Consider the following 17,512-nt stretch of genomic DNA (forward strand, 5'->3'; position numbering starts at 1 on the left):
GTTTGGTTGGGCGCCCCCGATCAGGGCGCGAGTCAGGGGCCCGTTCGACCCGTTGGGCTCGAACGGGAGAGAGATCAACCTAACAGTAGTAACACCACCCTGATATTTTTATAACTAAAATTGCCATAAAAAACGAAACCCAAAAATATTGAAACTTGCCATGCTTTACAACTAAAGTTGCCGTCTCTAGATAACTAAAATTGCTATAAAAAACGCTAGGATGGGATTGCTTCGTGTCACATGTGTGATACTTATCAGGGTCCTAATTATTTGGAGGCAAGGCAGGTCGAAAGGGAGACTAGGAGGGACTGTCTGGAATACGTCTCAAAAAGAAGAAAAAAGGGACTGTCCGGCAGAGGAGGGATTCCTCCAACAGAGGAGACCGGCGAGAAGGGAAGAAGCGAAATCCCCTTCCGTGGATTACATATTAGGGTTTGGGTTCGGCGATGATCTCGATTGCCGGTGGAGATGCTGCACGGGAGGACCCCCGTTCAATTCGATCCAGAGTTCGGCTCCGGCGCTGGTGACAGTGATGAAGGGCCGTCTTTCACACCGTCCTCTGCGCGTGCTACGGTCTGGCCGCCATCGGATTCATCACACGAGCTCGCGGACCAGGAGGATTACAGAGTCAGCGAGGAGGATTTCTGTGAGCACCTCAGTGTTTTGTCCAGCAGGCCTCGTCCTACAACCATCGTCGGGCCCAGGATGGACAGTGAACAGCAGCGCAAGGTCTACGAGCGCCTTGCGCTCTACCGCATCAGAGCATCCAAGGTTATTATTTCCTCACATCCCCCCTATCATTTTGATATCCCGTCTGTTTTCTGCTAGTAATTTATCTGCAATGCTCCTGCAAGTTTCTGATGAACTGTATCTCTCACGGCTTGTGTTTTTGTTGCACATGCAGATGACACAGGGAGTGTCCATGGACGAGCTGGATGACATGACTCTGAGAAAGGAATGCCTCCCGGAAGCTCTTGAGGAGATGTATTACTTCAGTGACTACGACCATGATGACACCATTGATTGGTACTTCGACCCTGACCACTCGGTCCACTCCTACTTGAGCGACTACCACCGCCTTGTCCTTAAAAATGGAGATGTAAGTGGCATCCGCTCATACTCATAACGATGCCTAGTTCAGCTTCAGCTTCAGCTTCAGCATTTAGTTTATATAGTACGCGTGAATCAATTGCGCATTTCAACTAATCTGATACTTCTGTTTGGACCAAATAAGATGCCGTGTTCCTTCTAGTTGCAAATCCTTGACACGGCGTTCAGTTTTGAAGCAATATTAATAATTGATAGCACCTTTGTATGCATTTGGATTGATCATGTAAAAGTGCCATGGTGGTATTTTTCACACAGTAATTTCTCTATATTAAAGTTTTGTAGTTCTGAAAGTGCAAACAAATATTGAAATTGCATCCTGGAGACCGTGGGAAGTATGAAATATCGAGACATGGTTACACATTCACTACTTCCCCTGATGTCCAAGCTATGTTTTTGAAGCTTTTGTTTTTCTTCAGAACTGCCCCTTGTTTTAACACCTAGTGATGATGAACATTGTACACAAGTTTAATTAGCACAGTAATTTGTTTAATAGCATCGAAACCTTTCGTTAAGTAATGTATGTCATCTATTTCTTCTCTCCCTTGGGAGTGCAGGGCACGAGGTACCTTGACTGGGAGAAGTACTGCTCATGGTTTACTACCTACGAAACAGATGAAGAGTATCTCAAGTACTTTGAAGAAATATCAAAGAAGATCAAGGTATGCATCATCAGATGTAGCTATGAAGGTTTAAGATAATCTAATTTCTTCATCTTTATGGGCTACCAATAACCTTGATCTTTTGGGACAGTGGATTAAACGTTACATGGAATTTGAACGAGGATCTCCTGAGGTAAACATGCCCTAAAGAAAACCATGTCGAGTAAAAGGTACTCCCTCTGTCCCAAATTATAAGACGATTTTGAGTTTTCAGACAGCCCTCAAAACAATGTGAATAGACAGTCCTAAAAACGTTTTCAGACAGCCAAAAACGTCTTATTGAGACAGAGGAAGTATAAATGAAGTATAATATGATAACCCCTTTGCTCTGTAGTGGATAGAGATGGAAGCTAGAGGATTTCGGCAAGCAGTGGAGATCGCGGTAGACTTTCCCCACATGAGCTTTGATTTAGCTTCTACTGCATACACGGTACAATATGTTCTCTTCACTTTCAGTAATTTCTGAGATCAGCAACGGTTCTTGTTTTATTTGACATCAACATTTTTTTTATTTAGGATCATATTTTTAACACGAGATTTGATTATTTTGACCGTGAAGAAATTGATCCTCTTGTTTTTGAGATTTGGAAGCGTGTCACTAAGCAAAAGGTTAGCATTGTACCTCGGCATGTATGCTATGGAACTGTCATTTGTGGTGTACTCATCCAATAAAACCTTGGTCTTTACAAACAAAACCATAGTATCTGTTTGTGTTCATGCCTGTTGTATACGCTTGGTGATGTATGTTCCTTTCTTGAACATTGCTTAGATTACATTCAGACAGGCTCTGGAACAAATCCAGCAAGAGAACATGTTCCCTCGACAGGAGAAGTGTATACAATTTGTACTGGATAATACTAGTATCTATACTCGTTTGCAATCAACTGTAAGTTCTTATTCTAGGCCGAGGTTCTGCAATTTATGCCCTAATCCTCTTGAGTTCTGATTATTGACGTGCATTATCCTTGCTAATCCTTTCATTTTTTTCCAGTTCGATACTTGCGTGGAAGACATCTCCGATGAGGTATGTATGATATATAAAAATTATATGCAATTTACAGTGAATCACATCGTTGATTGTGCTTTTTTTAATGATGGCTTACCTCTCGATTCCATTATAGTCAACAATAGAATTAGTTCTAGACAGGTTCAACAGTTACCGCTATCACTAGCAGTTCAAAAGAAAGAAAATTAAAAAGCTTAAAGCGAAAACTAGTTACTGACCACTGTATAACACACACAAGTCACAACCCAGCAGAAAGTATTAGCAGCTAACAGTTCGAAACTGCAAAACAGAGTCAAAACACATCAGACGTTACATAGCCCATTACATCGGCAAGTTGCTGTGAATTATCCAAACAATTACCAGGGCAGGTTTTGGACGCAGGTATCCCATCTGCTTCTCTAGGCACACCATTGGCGGAGCGCCTCTTGATGTGTGTGTGTGTGTGTGTGTGTGTTTGTGTGAATAGCCTCTTGATGTTTAACGGCTTATATCCTCTTGGAAACTTAGTCATTGCCTGTTTGGAGCTTTGCCCATATTTTTGTGAAGGATAACAGGACAAACAAATAAATCCAGCTGACAAATGTATTAGTTTCTGCTCGAATGTATTAGTTTCTGCTCGAAGCAATCCCTGTTTCTAGTCTTCCAGATTGCCCAGCGTAAAGTTGCCAATCCCGACACCTGTTTGGCGACGCAGCGAACAAATGTTACTATTTACTATTTGGCGGTGGTGTGGCTGCATAAAATTGCAGAGAAATCCAATAGTAGGGACTAACTATTTAGATATAGAAGATAGCGCGTCATTGTTTTCTTATAATTTTTATGCTGTATTCGGGTGAGTTTAAACCGTCTCTCTGCTGCGATACGCGCAATATGGGATGAAGATAGTGTGTCATTGTTTTCTTTTAATTTGTGTATACCTTCTTAAATCTCATATCGATGACACAAACATTTGATTGCTGTAGACTCCAGAGGATGAAGGCCGTAGGTTAATTACAATGGCGGTTTGGAGCAAGGTATGCATGCTTGTTCTGGACTTCTGGTACAGTCTGAAAGTTCCTTTTTTATTCTTGAAGTTGCAACTAAACTTCATTTTAAATTTCAGCTTCACAAAGAGAAGACATGGAATGAGTATATTATGAGGAAGGTAGAGATTGCTAAACACATTGGGTTGGATCTCCAAGTATGTATCCATCTTGCATATCCTCGAAATTTCCTGTGACTGTACATGTTTATTCGTCTTAAAGAAAACCGATGCCTCGTTCACCTTGCAGGCTACATGTATCCGAATTTAAGACCCAGAAGGATGTGGACTGTTGTTGTCGAACAAAATATCGTTCGTTGCTCACTTGGATGCAAATTAAGATGTATCCGTGTAGTATATGCTGATAGTGCATTGAGTTGGAACGCGGTGATTCGGTGCCCAGATGCACCTGGGCATGGACAGTAAATTCAAACTTTGAAAAGGAACACTGTTTGGACCCAATTTTGTATTTTTGCCTAGAGGTCCGCAAATTTCCAAATACCACGAAACTTTGCACGCTCCTTGTGCAGTTGAGCATTTTTTATGCCAAGAGAGTTTAGAATTTTGTACTTTTTTTGGATTTACTACTCATCAGGTGCGAGTAAATTGTGCGAAACCACCACTTTGAAGGCTAGGTTTGCAGAAAACATTATGTTACATTTCTGTGGCAGAAAACACCACATCTTGTGTAATCGATTTGCAAAAAGCACTGATCGCCGGATTAGTCCGGATTAGTCTCGTTTAAGCGCGTTTATGACATGTGGATCCCTATTTCTGCTTACGTGGCATAACATTTCATGCCAAATAGGTTTTTATCTATATTTACAAACTAGTCCCAACAATTTTATATAGACACCCCTTAATCAAAAATAAAAAACGCAATTAGGCCCACCATGGCTCGCGTGAGCAGAACAGACTCCCATGGGTCTCGTCGTCGGCGGGATGGCGTGCATCGGGGTATGGGAGGAAGGCGCCCTCGATGCAGCAAGCCGTGGAGGCTTAGGGCATCGGCTGGAGCGCAACCACCTCAAGCTCCTCGGCCGGCCAACTGCAGCTTGTCGGGATGGCCTGTGGAGGGAGCGGCGGCCACGGCCTGCGGAGGGAGCGGAAGGAGTGGGGGCGGCAGCCTGTGGAGGGAGCAGAGGGAGCGGCAGAGGCCTGCAGATCCGGTGCCGGGCGACGAAGACGGCGGCCTGCGGACGGAGCGGCGACGGCGGCCCGCGGAGGGAGCGGCAGCGCGGAGATAGTGGGAGTGGCCCGCGGAGGGAACGACGCGGCGAGCTAGTGGGAGCCTGCGGTGGGAGCGGCGGCGGCCTGCGAAGGGAGCGGCGGCGGCGGCACTGCTGAGCTAGTGGACATGCGTGTGCGAGGGAAGGGTCTGTTTTTCTTTTTTCTTTTTCTTGAGGGAAGGGGAGGGTCTGGTTGGCACGGGGGGAAGAAAGTTGAGGGCTTTTTGGCTTTAAACCCAAACAGTCACGCCACGTAAGCAAAAAAGGGACCCACATGTCATAAACGCGTTCAAATGAGTCTAATCCGCCGATCGGTGTTACTCCCTCCGTTCCAAAATACTTGACTTCCATTTGTCAAAAATGGATGTACTTACTCCCTCCGTTCCAAAATACTTGACTTTCATTTGTCAAAAATGGATGTACTTACATCCATTTTTGACAAATGAAAGTCAAGTATTTTGGAACGGAGGGAGTATTTGCCAAAAGATTAAGCAAGACGTGGTGTTTCCTGCAAAAAAAATGTAGCATAGTGTTTTCTGCAAACCGAGCCTTTAAAATGATGGTTTTCTGCAATTTACTTCATCAGATGCAGATGAGCTTTGGCTTGGATGTGAATTACGGCTTGGCTTGCAACTCATAGTAAAGACAAATACTGTTGAATGAAATGTTATGATGTTCTACGTTTTTTGTTGATTTCCTTCACTTTAGGCTGTTCGGCACCCAGGTCGAACCTACTCCAAATTGACTAAATCCATCAAATAGACTGCACTCCTCTCGCGTTCCCCTCCCTTTCTCTGTCGTTCGATTTTGCTGTCCTAGATACCGACGCCCCCACTGCCGCCATGGATGATGCCTTGACGGAGTCCATGTTGCTCTCGGCTGTCGTCTCTTGAATGTCGCCCGAAGGAATTATGCATCCGACAGACGGCAGTGCGTTTGGGAAGTTGTGGAGAAGGCAACTTTGGTGAAGGTCGCTGACATGGACTTGGGCGCATTCGGTCTGGCAACCGCCTTTGTGCCTTCCACCGTGACCATGAGAAGGAAGAAGCTGTCGCCTGAGCGTGACTCCTTTCCGGCCTCCCAATGGGCGGGCATCCCGGATCGCTAGAGATGGCAGTTTCATTACGATGCATATTGTAGGACACACTCATGATTAACATGATACACGATGGTCAAGAACCTATGCATTTTGACTGGGGTGATACCAACTTCCCTATGTTTGATATTGGACAAACATCACGCGCCAAAAAAGCGAAGATACCAAAGGTAAGAGGTCCGACATTCACAAGTCAAGAATATGTATTGTTGTGTGAATCTTTGTTGGCCACAAACATGTATCCCATTTGTGGAACTGAGCAAAAGGTCATCAAGTATTGGCAAAAAAGATCTATAAACGCTACCATGAACACATAAACTATGTGGAGCCGCGTGCTATCCATACCACCCGCAACGAGACCTTTCACAAACATAGATCGTCCTTCATCCATGAGAGCGTCTACAAGTTTTGTGGTTACTATACACAAATGGTCAGCCGGAACCAAAGTGTCATTGCAGTGAGTAGCCATGTAAGTTTGACTTACTTCACATTGTCATCATTTGTATTTCATTGCGGTTTTGCATTGTTTTGAGTGATTCTTTTTTGCTAGTTGGGTTTGGAGGACACTTTGTACAACCAAACCGAGGGCAAGCCATCCACTTTCTCGCATTATTGGTTGAAAGTGAACGGGAAAGCAAAGTGAACCGTCGTTGAAGAGCTCGAAATGGCTTCAAGAAGTTGAAGAAAACGGTGGCTCAACTTCCGAACAATCTATTGGATTGGATGACAAAGAGGAGCAAAGTGGAGGGGCCGGTGTACAAGCGACTGTGCCAAAGAAGAATCGGTGGGTGATTGAAAACAATTGGGAGAAGAAAAGGACCGCACGTGACAACACGACAAGGAAAATGTCCGTCACATGGAAGAGAATTTTTCCCCGCATGAAACGATAGTCTTGAGCCTATCCATCTTCCCCGTGAGATGATTGACTTGTCGTATTTTTTGGTCAATGAGTTCTTTATGATTACTAATCCAAAATTTTGAGTTTTGGGCTTCTACCTAAATAACCTATTGCTAGCCTCTTCGGTGGCAAGCATTGCCCACACTCACGTTCAGACATGGTTTTACTCACGCATGGTACTCATGTATCAAGATATATGAAGCTCCTTTGGGACCCACGTCGCCACCTAAGAACATGCTTAATAATATAGCTGATTGTTGGCTATATCTTGTTGACATGTGATTTATGGATAATTTTATAGTTAGCATGTATAGTAGTTGACTGTAAATAGATACCACTTTTTTTAGAAAAAAGATACCACTTTATTAATATCTAACCCACCTCACTCTCCCATGAAGTTTTTTGGATTCCGTGCTATAGCCGACTCGTAATCTACAAGTCGCTTCTTTTCTCTCTTCTCCAGCTCAGTATAAATATTATATTCAAATGCTTACAAATTGCTTACATCATCTTATTATACTTGCTCTAAGGGTTCAAAAGCAGTAAGGGCATCTACAACTGGACCCCTCCCCATTCTTTTCCTATACATTCAGGTCAAGAGCTCGGCTAGGGCCCGGACATGATATAGAAGAAAGCCCACCCAACCAGACTCACCACTTCCTCATTATATGTCCAGGTTGTCCTGTTCCTCTCAAATCCAACCCATATCATATATATAAGCCAAATATGGGGAGGCTCGGACATGTACGCAATGTGAACCCAAATTTCATCCAAGCCACCTAGCGTCACCTGCAACCTTACATACTTCCTCCTTTCCTCTCTCTCGTTTTCTAGGACAGGGGAGGAGCTCGCGCTCGTGTCTCCCAAGGCCGGAGAGGAGCTCACCTAGGTGTGCTGGCCACCACCCGCACCGCCAGTGGAGCCCATGCCGCTCGTGGTCGAGGTTGAGTCTGCTTGTCCCTCACGTCCATTCCCGAAGCCGGAGAAGAGTTCTCTCACGCCTTTCGCCACCGCTTGCGCTCATGTCCCCTGCCGGCGCCCTCGCGCGTGCTCTGGCTGGCTACTACGAGTGTGCGTGCTAGACAACTAGCTAGCCGCTTATAGCCGCGCGCGCGTGCTAGGCACTGCTCAGGCGAGGCCATCCGATCTCGCGCCCTCTCGGCGGTGGGACTGCTCGGGCATGCACGCATCGTCAGTGAGGTCGTCCCGCATTCGGGCGTGCTTTGCCGGTGCCACCCGCGACATGTTCGATGAAATGTGCGAAGTGATAGGACAATTCAGGGGGGTTGTTGTGTGAGAGAAAAAAATGAGGGTTCAAAGAGAATGTGCTTAGGGAAACTCCAACATGGGACACATTTCATTCGCTCGTGTCTGTTTGAGTCCGCGTGGATAGAAACCATGGCCCAACGCTGTGACGCATTTGGCAATTCTATCTATTTTGTATCCGTGTGGACGCAAATCCGCCCCGAATTTGGGTCGGGTTTACGTCCTCAAGGACAGGACATGAACACGTCGCGCGTCTGCTTGGTGTCCGTCCCGGGCCACGCGGCAACCATCCAACAACCACGAGCTGGTCCTTTTAAATGTCACCACCGCCAGTGCAAAATGTCGTGCAAGTGGACCCCGGGAAGCACGACCATGAAGCTAGCTCCTCCTCGGGTCGGCGTCGTTGGCCCCATTGACCGTGACGCCGCCAGGGGCTGCGCCGCCCGTGGGCGACCACATTTAGATTCCCATCATGCAATGCCAACGGTATTGGGAGCAGGCCATCCAGGCCCATGGCCCGATGTGCACCTGCCAAAAAGTTGGCATTTGAACCAGGAAAGGGTTCCAATGTCGGTCGATCCGCCCTCCGGTCGCACAATGGCTTTGGAGATCTGCCGTCCTGATCTACTAGCCGAGGACATCGTCCACGACTCGACAGTCATCGAGGACTCCCCCTAGTGGGACACGTGGTTCAACGACGAGCACAACCAGCATCGCCACTCGTGCTTCGCACGTGCTCCAGCGTCGCCGCGTGTGTGTGCCTCGCCGCGGGGGACCATGGTGAAGGAGGAGCCCGAGGACGATGAGACCCTCAAGTAGGCCCTCGAGGGCTCTGAGCTGGCTGAGCTCGTGTGTGGCCTGGTCTACAAATGGCGCTCCACGCATCAGCAGTGGAGGCCACCGCCGGAGCCGTGGCCACTGCAAGGGCTAGTGGGGCAAACGTGGACTTCCACGTTCCCTTGCACTCTCGAGCCGGAGGAGAAGCACCAGGAAGAGCAGCATGACGCGCCAGCTATGCCGCATCGAGATTCTGGAACCCCAAGGATTCAACGGTATATGGATATGGAAAATATAAGATTTCCGATCCTAGCAGGAAAAGGCGGGGAACAGATACCCAATAGGATATAGGATCCTTGGGAGGAACTTTTGGTAATGGCCTTGATCCTCTATGCTATTTTTTATGTGTTCTTAGTTCTATTGAACTTTTTTCATTCTTTTAAACAAGAATCTAATAAACTAGAATTGAGTAAGTGGAAAAAAGGAGATAGAGGAAAGTGTTAAATGGAGAGAGTCGACTAATCAGAGACTTTTAGGATCTTCTTTACATCAGGTAAATCTGTATCGCGCGCTGACGACCATATCCGTTGCACCAGCATGGTCATATCCATGGTCGCCTCCGGTTTACATTGACCTCGTTGGTGACAAGGACGTGGACAAGGATGATGAGTGGTAGATCTAGGTTTTTTGTTATTTTCTAAGTTTAATTAATATAATGGATAGACTTCTGGTGGCAATATATATATATATATATATATATATATATATATATATATATAATTCAAAAAAGGGAAAATAATGCGGGCCGACTCGTTGGGCGCGTTGGCGGGACATCGGAGACGGGCGGACTTTTGGTGTCTACCTGGCCAACCAAATGGACAAAAAATGAACACATTTGGTGTCCGTTTGGATCGGCCCGTTGGAGTTTTGCTTAGACACCGGTCGGATGTGTCCACGGACATTGGGGGGGGGGGGGGGGGGGGAGGCAGGGGTGGAGCCAGGATTTGACCATAGGGGGTAGATAACCACACAAAATATGTTTATCAAGTCTTAATGAAATCACATGACATCGTATCTTTTGTGATATGTTATAATTTGTGTATGAAAAAATAATACATGTTTTACAATGCTTTCATGCATTAATCGCGAAATGGGTGTGGAAAATTCTTGTTGGTTAGGGTGCCCTTTGGTTAGAAATAGTCAAATCGAATTACCTCGCAGAGGGAGGAATGGATTTCCGTCTGAATACCAAATTTTCCCATTTGCCAAGGGTGTGGGAAAAGTTCAACCTTTGTTGCGATTGGGTACTAGATTTTAAGTGAAGAACGGTAGAGTGACGCTCTTTTAGCTGGATAGATGGTGTGGTGAGAGGGCTCTTAACGAAACATATCCTAGGTTTTTCTCCATCTCAGACAACCCGAGGCTAAGATGGAGGATGCGTGGCCGAGTAACTGTTCGGTTCCCCGATTTCATAGATCACTTGGAGCCTAAGAAACGCACGAGTGGGAGGGTCTGCCGAGATACTGCCGGCCACAGGGTCAGCTCAGGGAGAGACGTGGTCACTTAAGGTATCGACTAATCTGGAAATTTCTTTACGGGACCCTTATATCGGGAGATTTTTGCACAATAACACCATGTAATGTAAACCGTCTAAAATAGAAAAGAAATATATGGCAAGTGGCGAGGAATAAGTTCCCAAGTGGGGATCAAGTTAGGAAACGACATGGGATAGGGGATGGCAAATGTGTTTGGTGCGGGCAAAATGAAACGTGTGACCATATCATTATTCGGTGCATTGTGACCAGATTTGCGTGGAGTGTGCTTCACGAGGCCATAAGTTTTTTTTTCTGAACACAGTACGGACGCAAACGCTCATATATACGTACATACACTCATCCCTATGAACACACACCTTATCCTTATGAGCACCTCCGAGAGGGTGAGCCGACATGTCATCTTGAGATTTTACGAAGTCACTGTAGGCGACTCATAGTCGACGGAAACGTCTTCTTCCACTGAACACATATCGCCGGAAAATAAATTCTGAATAAATGCAAGCAACATGATTTGAACTCTGGTAGGCTGGGGATACCCCTGTCCTCCTAACCATTCAAGAGGCCACAAGGTGTAGATGAAATGCTAGTGCTTTTCCATTGTCCTTCTAATCATTCATGAGGCGACAAGGTGTAGATGAAATGCTAGTGCTTTTCCAGACCGATAATACTACACGCATGGGAAGAATCGACGGACTTTCATGGACCATGCTGCATGCTGTACTCTAATTGCCCCTTACCCCTGATTTTAACTAGTGGGCTCGCCTCACTTAACCAAATCTAAATCAATCAATTTCTAACTACCCCGTAATCCCCCTGTAAAGCCTCGTGTGTCTAGCATTGCTTTTTCCGGACTTATACCGGTTTATATCAAAGAAACGCGTGTCCAAAACCGTAGGTTGGCTTGGGTGAGGTTCACTGCGTTGGCTTGGACTTTATGGACCACACACAATAAAGCTATTATAGAAGGAAAGTTGTTTCGGCTGACTTGATGTATAAAATGGTGATCCTCTTGCAGGTATGGAAATTACTGGCGTGAGCAAGGGACCGAAGGAAGGTGTACTGAGCTTCAGCGTGTGGGACGGAGGGACACTGCCGGAGGGAGGCGCCCCCATCCTGCGGACCGTCGTATCTTTGGTAGGGATCTTATTAGTCAAGCATGACTACATGAACAAGGTGAAGCAACATTTACTTGCTAACCCTGTCTACTTTTTCTAAATGGTGTCTCATTTTGTTTTTTCTGAGGAGCTCAAAGTGACACGGGAATGAAGAAAGATGAGCCCTGGTCTCAGCCCCCCTAGCAATACCATTGCTTTTCTGCTTCAATTGCTCTGACTTCTTCCATTTTTCAAGCTTGATTATCTCCTCCTCCTTCCTGGTTCTCAACCAGCAAGCTGGAGAGCTCCCACAACAGAGAAAATCTAAATTATACCATGGACAGAAGAGGGAAGCAGAGGGGCGTACTTGTTGACAGAAAACAAAACAAGCTGCAGAATCCCAAATGGAACATCAATGAAGAATGAGCCTCATGCCGGTAACACATGCAATTTATTTTGAACAGAATCTGAACATGTAAATTTGCATGCATCTGCCGATCTCAAAGGGGTAAAATTAGTAGAAGAGGTAGCTGTAAGTGAACAGCAGGACAAGAACAAGCACCATGCTAAAATTGGATAGAACATTAAGCTGATTGCACTGATATTAATATATGCCATATGTATCGGCTGCTAGTTTGTTTGCAATACATTCCGAGCTCATGCACCGAGTTCTGGTAGAAGATTATATCATGTTCTTTCCTAATCCAACTCTATACAGGTAATTCTGCAAAGTAACCATACGGCCCGGACAAGCTAATGGATGATTAAAGCATGGTTGACGATCAGTAGGTCTTGCACGGGTTCGCCTTCTTCGCTCCTCTCATGGTTTTCCAAATCTTGTCCTGGTCTGAAGCATGGCAATGCCCATACATGGCATGTCCTCTCCAAGTTGTGCACGGAGCAGCAACGTCGCACACAAAGCAGTAGCACTGCAGCACAGAAGAAACAAGATGAGTGATAATCTAGCATGCAGACATGACCATTTTCAGGCTCCAAATGTAGGCTTGTCAGTGTGATAAGTGGTACCCGACAGAATGGGACAATTTTTTTTTGACGGTGCTACGGCGGGCTTACGCCTGCCTGAATCATTTTCATTATAGATAAGAGTAGGATACAACACAACAGGTGCAACAGATTGCACAACACACGCCAGAGAGTTATAGGGAACAACAGAGACACAAGAAGAACCAGAAGTGAGTGAGACACACAGCCAACATCAAGAACTGAGCACCTAGGCAGACCGAGAAGAGCAGGAGCTAGCTTTGTTGGATCAGTCGAAAGGAGATCCGCCACCGAGAAGACGTAGAGAAGAAGTCACCAGCTGCTTTGCGATCACTCAGCACCTTGAAGAGCTAGGAGAGTCGCAGCCACCATCGAAGGGCCTTCCACTGCCTAGGCACGTCACGACAAAGAGAGTCATAGACCGTGCCGAAGGGCACTGATCCGCCGAGACAGCCCTGCACCTCCTCTAGGCCACACCATGGCCACCATCACAAATAGAGGGATCCAAAGCACAACAAGGCAACAAAACCTCATGCGTCGTCGAAGGGCACCGAAACCCGATACCTCACCGCCGCCACGAGCCCCCAAGAGAAAGGTCCACCCTCAGAACGACCAAGGCGCCGGTCGCTACCATAGCTCACTTCCACCGCCACCACCAAACAACCCCATCACCCAACAACCGCTTCATCCCAGACATTAGGCAGCCAACCGCGGATCCGTGACTCCAAAACAACGCCCCCAAGGGGGAAAACGCCATCAAAGATGCCATCGTCGCCTGATCCAGAGAAGGATCATAGGCTTTCACCCGGAGCACAGAAAGAGTGAGAATAGGAGCTCCCCAATGACGCCTTCATGAAGGGAAGTGGCGCCAAAAGGCGGCGCCATCATTGTTGCTGACAAGGTCGACAATAGGCTTTCGCCTGGAGCATCCCATCCCGCTCTTCTCTGCGTGGCCAGCCGCCGAGTCCGGCAACGCAGGCCTCCTTACCCAGCTTCCAGAACACAGCAAGCGTCCCCGCTACGTCCAGAAGGAGCCGTCCGAGTCCACAGTCGCTCACCTCGAGCACCTGCGCATACCGGAGCCAAGGAGGACCTTGCTGCCGCCTGCACGCAATCCCTCTCTGCCATCCACTACACTCGATCGCCACCACAGCAGACCCCGCCGACAGCACCACCGCCGACCCCCCAGCCGCAGCCCCGATGACCAACAGAGCAAGGCAGCACACCTAGCCACCGCACCGCCAGAGAGCTGCGCTGCCCAGCACCTCCGCGTTGCTCCGCCGTCCCCCGGTCGCAGCCATGGGACCGCCGGCCGAGGTAGCCGCCGCCCCTAGGGAGCCAGATCTGGCGCCGAAGCTCCCAGGGACAGCAGCTGTGGGTTCCCCGGACGACCAGCCCCCGCGTCTCTGCACCGTCCGCGCCGCCGCACCGTGCCACCGCTGGACGCACGCGAGCCCGCGTCGCCGCGCAGTGTCACCGCAGGTCGCACGCGAATCCCCGCCGCCAGGACGCGCCCCGCGCCGCCACGCCCGCACTAGAGGAAGGGAAAGACCGCCGCCGGCGCCGCACGGGCTTTGCTCAGCGACGGCCTCAGGCGGCGGCGGGGGGAGAAGGAGCCTGAGTGGTGGAGGAGTCGGCGGCGGCTGGGGTTTCTCCCGGGCCGCCCGCGCGGGAGCGACACGGGAGTTGGGGCCCCTCATCTAGATATCTAGATGAATGGGACAATTGAAAAAAGAGAATAGCAAAAATAGCACTAGTCAAAACTGAAAGTTCCAGAATACCACTAGCGAAAACCAAAGTACAAAAATGCCACTCTGTTCAGTTGTTTCATGATAATAAAAAATTAGTATCAAACCGAGGCTAAGAGCAACTCTAGCAGATCCCACAAACCGCGGTACCGCAAATTTTGTTTATTAGATACTGTAAACCGAATTCGCGGTACCGCGGACGTCACGAAAGATCAGATCCAGTAAACACATACCACATAATGTAAACTACTAGTTCGCCACATACATAGCCGGAGTTCACCACAAAGTTCATACTAGCTTAAAACATAATAAAAACCTAAATCTACTCATCATCATCAACAGGCTTCTTGACGTGGAGGTGTTACTCCATCAGCGAGTTGGAGAAGACGAACGCCAGATCGTACTCCTCCTTTGTCGCCGCCACCCACGCCACGACACCTTCTCCGGCGGCGGCCGCCTCCTTCGCCTCGTACCACGTGCGCTCCACCTCCTGGAGTCACCTAAGCACGGCCGCCTCCTTCGCCTCACACCATGTGCGCTCCATCTCCTGGAGTCGCTTGTGCGCGGGCCAAAAGATCTTGTCGAGACAGTCGAAGTTGCTACAGGCCCGCCGGCCACCGCTGCGGGAGAAGCTCCCCGCCTCTTCATCATGGCGGCGCTTCAGCAGCGGCGAGCCGCCGCGGCCCCCTGGGCCACCCCTCCCGCGACCAGCGCTCGACATCGGGGCGAGCTTTGGCTGCCTACGCGCGTGGCAAACTGCGGCTGTAGGAAGGAGGATTTCTCGCCGGTGAAGACGATTTGCGGTGCAGGGGGATATGGGAAATGCCGGATGCGAACCCTAAAATGCGGTCGCTCCGGTATATATATGGGAATCGAGGGCAGTTAATGGGCCTGGCCGTTTTTAGGGTATCTGTTCGGTCCTGTTTTTTCATGCGAACTGTAAATCCGCCGGAATTTAATGGTTCAACAAGCTTTTAAGGGATCTGCCAGAGATGCTCTAACATATTGAAAGAAAGAGACATATACCATTGCTTATCAGAGCAAAGGATACGGCGAGGCATAGGGTCGAGATTCATAACCACAATTTTAATGCAACCAGCAGTCAAGCATGTGACCTTGTGAATTAGGAAGAGAATAATTGACACAAGTGCAAGAAGAAAAGCTCTCCAAGCACCAAACCGGATAACAATGGAGCAGCAATTGAGTACAGCGATGGATTACTATATACACTACTTGCTTGAAATTTTGCAGTCATGAATGATGAATTGCCGTATCATTTGCACTTTGAGCCTTGAAATAACCAGCATTGTGTGCTGCAGTTATTAGGAGTATATTATACACTACTTGCTTGAAATTTGGGGTCACAAATGATGAATTACCTTATCATTTGCACTTTGAGCCTTGAAATGACTGGCATTGTGTGATGCAGTTGAGAGAAAAAATCACCTAAGGGAGAGACAGAGCCAGAGCTCAGTGAAGTAATCAGATCAGCATACGGGAGACTCTGCCCCAACACGGTGCTGATCCTGCTACGCAGCCGCACAACCGCCACATAGAGAGAAGACCACGGGAAAGAGACAGGGAGAGGGGCAGCACCTAGACACGCGCAGACGGCCGGTTGAAGTCAGCGTCGAGGGAGCAAGATTAAACAGGGACGCGATCGGCAGAGCAGGGTTCCGGCAGCGTGGTTAGCAGAGCAGGACGCGCCGGCGGTCGATGTCCACATCACCGGGCCGAGCCAGGACAAGGGTGCGACGCGGTCTGCCGAGAGGGGAACTAAGGGACAGGGAAGCAGCCGGGAGGAGCGAACGCGGGCGCGCGATGCAGCGGTTGGGGCCGCAGCCATGGTCTCCCAGTGAGAAAAATTGACACTTGACGGGAGTGACATTTTTGGCATAAAAAACCGAGATTGTAGTTGTATTATGGCACTAGCGACATTTCGGAATTTTAGATAATGGTAATTCGGCTATTCTCTCAATCGAAGGTACCTGCTCGCAGTGCTTCTCGTGAGGGGTGGTGGCGAAGGGGAACTTGACGCAGAGATACCTCGCGTGCGGAAAATCTCTGCAGGCCACCTGCAGACACATCCAAATCGAAATCGCGCCGATCGCGGGCTCAGTTGGGGAAGGTGCAATCTGAGAGGGGAATGAAAAATTCCGTGAGTGGTGGCGTTCGTACCGGGCCGCGCTCGGCGACAACCGCCAAGTCTTCGTCGGCGGCGGCGGCGGGGACGACGACGGGTCGGGCCTTGTTGGCGGCCAGGGGGTCGGCGGAGAGGATGAGGCAGTCCTCGTCGAATCGGCGCTTCTGCCGCGGCGTCCACATCTCGATCTCGTCGACGTCGAGCGGCGAGGAGGCGGTTGCCCCCGCCCTCTTCCGATCCCTCCTCTTGCCGGAGCTCAACGATGGGGTGGGGAAATCGAAGATTTCGATCACCTCCACGTCCGGCGCCGGTGCCGTCTGATTCGCCGGCGCCGGCGCAGGTGCCGTCTGATTCGCCTGTGCCGGCGCAGGTGCCGTCTGATTCGCCGGCGCAGTCGCCGGCGCCGGAGAGGGCGGCGTGGCGGCCGGGGGGGTCTTCTTCGTCCGCGACCGGGGCGCGGCAGGGGTCTTCTTGGTCCGCGACTTGGGCGCCGCCGCCTCCTTGGTCCGCGACGATGCCGCGGCGTTGGGCGTCGTCCGGCTGACCCTCGCCATGGTGGACCGAAACCCTAGCAGTGGATTGAGGGGTCGCGATGGGAGGCAGGCGAGGGATCGGCGAGGGTTTTGATTTTTGAAAATGCGGAGGGCGACGCGAGGTTTTGAACGCGGCGGCTGGAGCGTGGGCCCCGCAGTGCGCCTGGGGGTGTCTCTGACAAGGGTGCTACCTCGTCTCGCTCTGAATTTTTTTTTGCATGAACTCTCGCTCTGGATTTGTTTCTAGAGCTCCCGCTCTGTGCTCTGGTCACGACCTCGTTTCTTAGGAAAGAGATTGTTTGTTCCCTGATTTCATTAACGAAATCATAGATGTTATTTCTGGAAGTGAAAGGAAAGCAGAAGTGAAATACAAG

General features: G+C 48.9%; 2 protein-coding genes across 3 annotated transcripts; one reads left to right on the plus strand and one right to left on the minus strand.

Moving 5' to 3' along the window:
- The first annotated feature begins 293 nt into the window (after positions 1–293).
- LOC123181447 (uncharacterized) lies at positions 294–4,333 on the plus strand. 2 transcript variants are annotated; one of them, XM_044593706.1, is made up of 11 exons: positions 294–771; positions 905–1,099; positions 1,665–1,769; positions 1,861–1,902; positions 2,104–2,199; positions 2,286–2,378; positions 2,539–2,655; positions 2,761–2,793; positions 3,738–3,788; positions 3,878–3,955; positions 4,047–4,333. In XM_044593706.1, exons 1-11 carry the CDS (start codon positions 469–471, stop codon positions 4,065–4,067), a joined length of 1,134 nt encoding a protein of 377 aa, XP_044449641.1. In that variant the 5' UTR covers positions 294–468; the 3' UTR covers positions 4,068–4,333. The 2 variants fall into 2 exon arrangements, with proteins under 2 accessions (XP_044449641.1, XP_044449640.1); XM_044593705.1 differs by having other exon boundaries at positions 3,878–4,333.
- A 7,958-nt stretch (positions 4,334–12,291) lies between these two features.
- On the minus strand, positions 12,292–17,272 carry LOC123181449 (translation initiation factor IF-2). The gene is made up of 3 exons (XM_044593707.1): positions 16,641–17,272; positions 16,451–16,537; positions 12,292–12,641 (listed from the first exon to the last, which is right to left on the minus strand). Exons 1-3 carry the CDS (start codon positions 17,157–17,159, stop codon positions 12,495–12,497), a joined length of 753 nt encoding a protein of 250 aa, XP_044449642.1. The 5' UTR covers positions 17,160–17,272; the 3' UTR covers positions 12,292–12,494.
- Positions 17,273–17,512: the final 240 nt, after the last annotated feature.

Source organism: Triticum aestivum, chromosome 1D (genome assembly GCF_018294505.1).
Source record: "Triticum aestivum cultivar Chinese Spring chromosome 1D, IWGSC CS RefSeq v2.1, whole genome shotgun sequence".
Lineage (NCBI taxonomy): Eukaryota > Viridiplantae > Streptophyta > Magnoliopsida > Poales > Poaceae > Triticum > Triticum aestivum.

What these genes read in the sequence shown, in the direction of transcription:
- LOC123181447 (XM_044593705.1), top strand. Translation starts at nt 469, where the DNA reads ATGCTGCACGGGAGGACCCCCGTTCAATTCGATCCAGAGTTCGGCTCC. An exon ending in AAATATCAAAGAAGATCAAG is followed by an intron (nt 1,770 to 1,860) that starts GTATGCATCATC and finishes CTTTTGGGACAG; the next exon opens with TGGATTAAACGTTACATGGA. An exon ending in ATACTCGTTTGCAATCAACT is followed by an intron (nt 2,656 to 2,760) that starts GTAAGTTCTTAT and finishes ATTTTTTTCCAG; the next exon opens with TTCGATACTTGCGTGGAAGA.
- LOC123181449 (XM_044593707.1), bottom strand. Translation starts at nt 17,159, where the DNA reads ATGGCGAGGGTCAGCCGGACGACGCCCAACGCCGCGGCATCGTCGCGG. An exon ending in TTGTCGCCGAGCGCGGCCCG is followed by an intron (nt 16,538 to 16,640) that starts GTACGAACGCCA and finishes ATGTGTCTGCAG; the next exon opens with GTGGCCTGCAGAGATTTTCC. An exon ending in ACGAGAAGCACTGCGAGCAG is followed by an intron (nt 12,642 to 16,450) that starts GTACCTTCGATT and finishes TCTGTGCTGCAG; the next exon opens with TGCTACTGCTTTGTGTGCGA.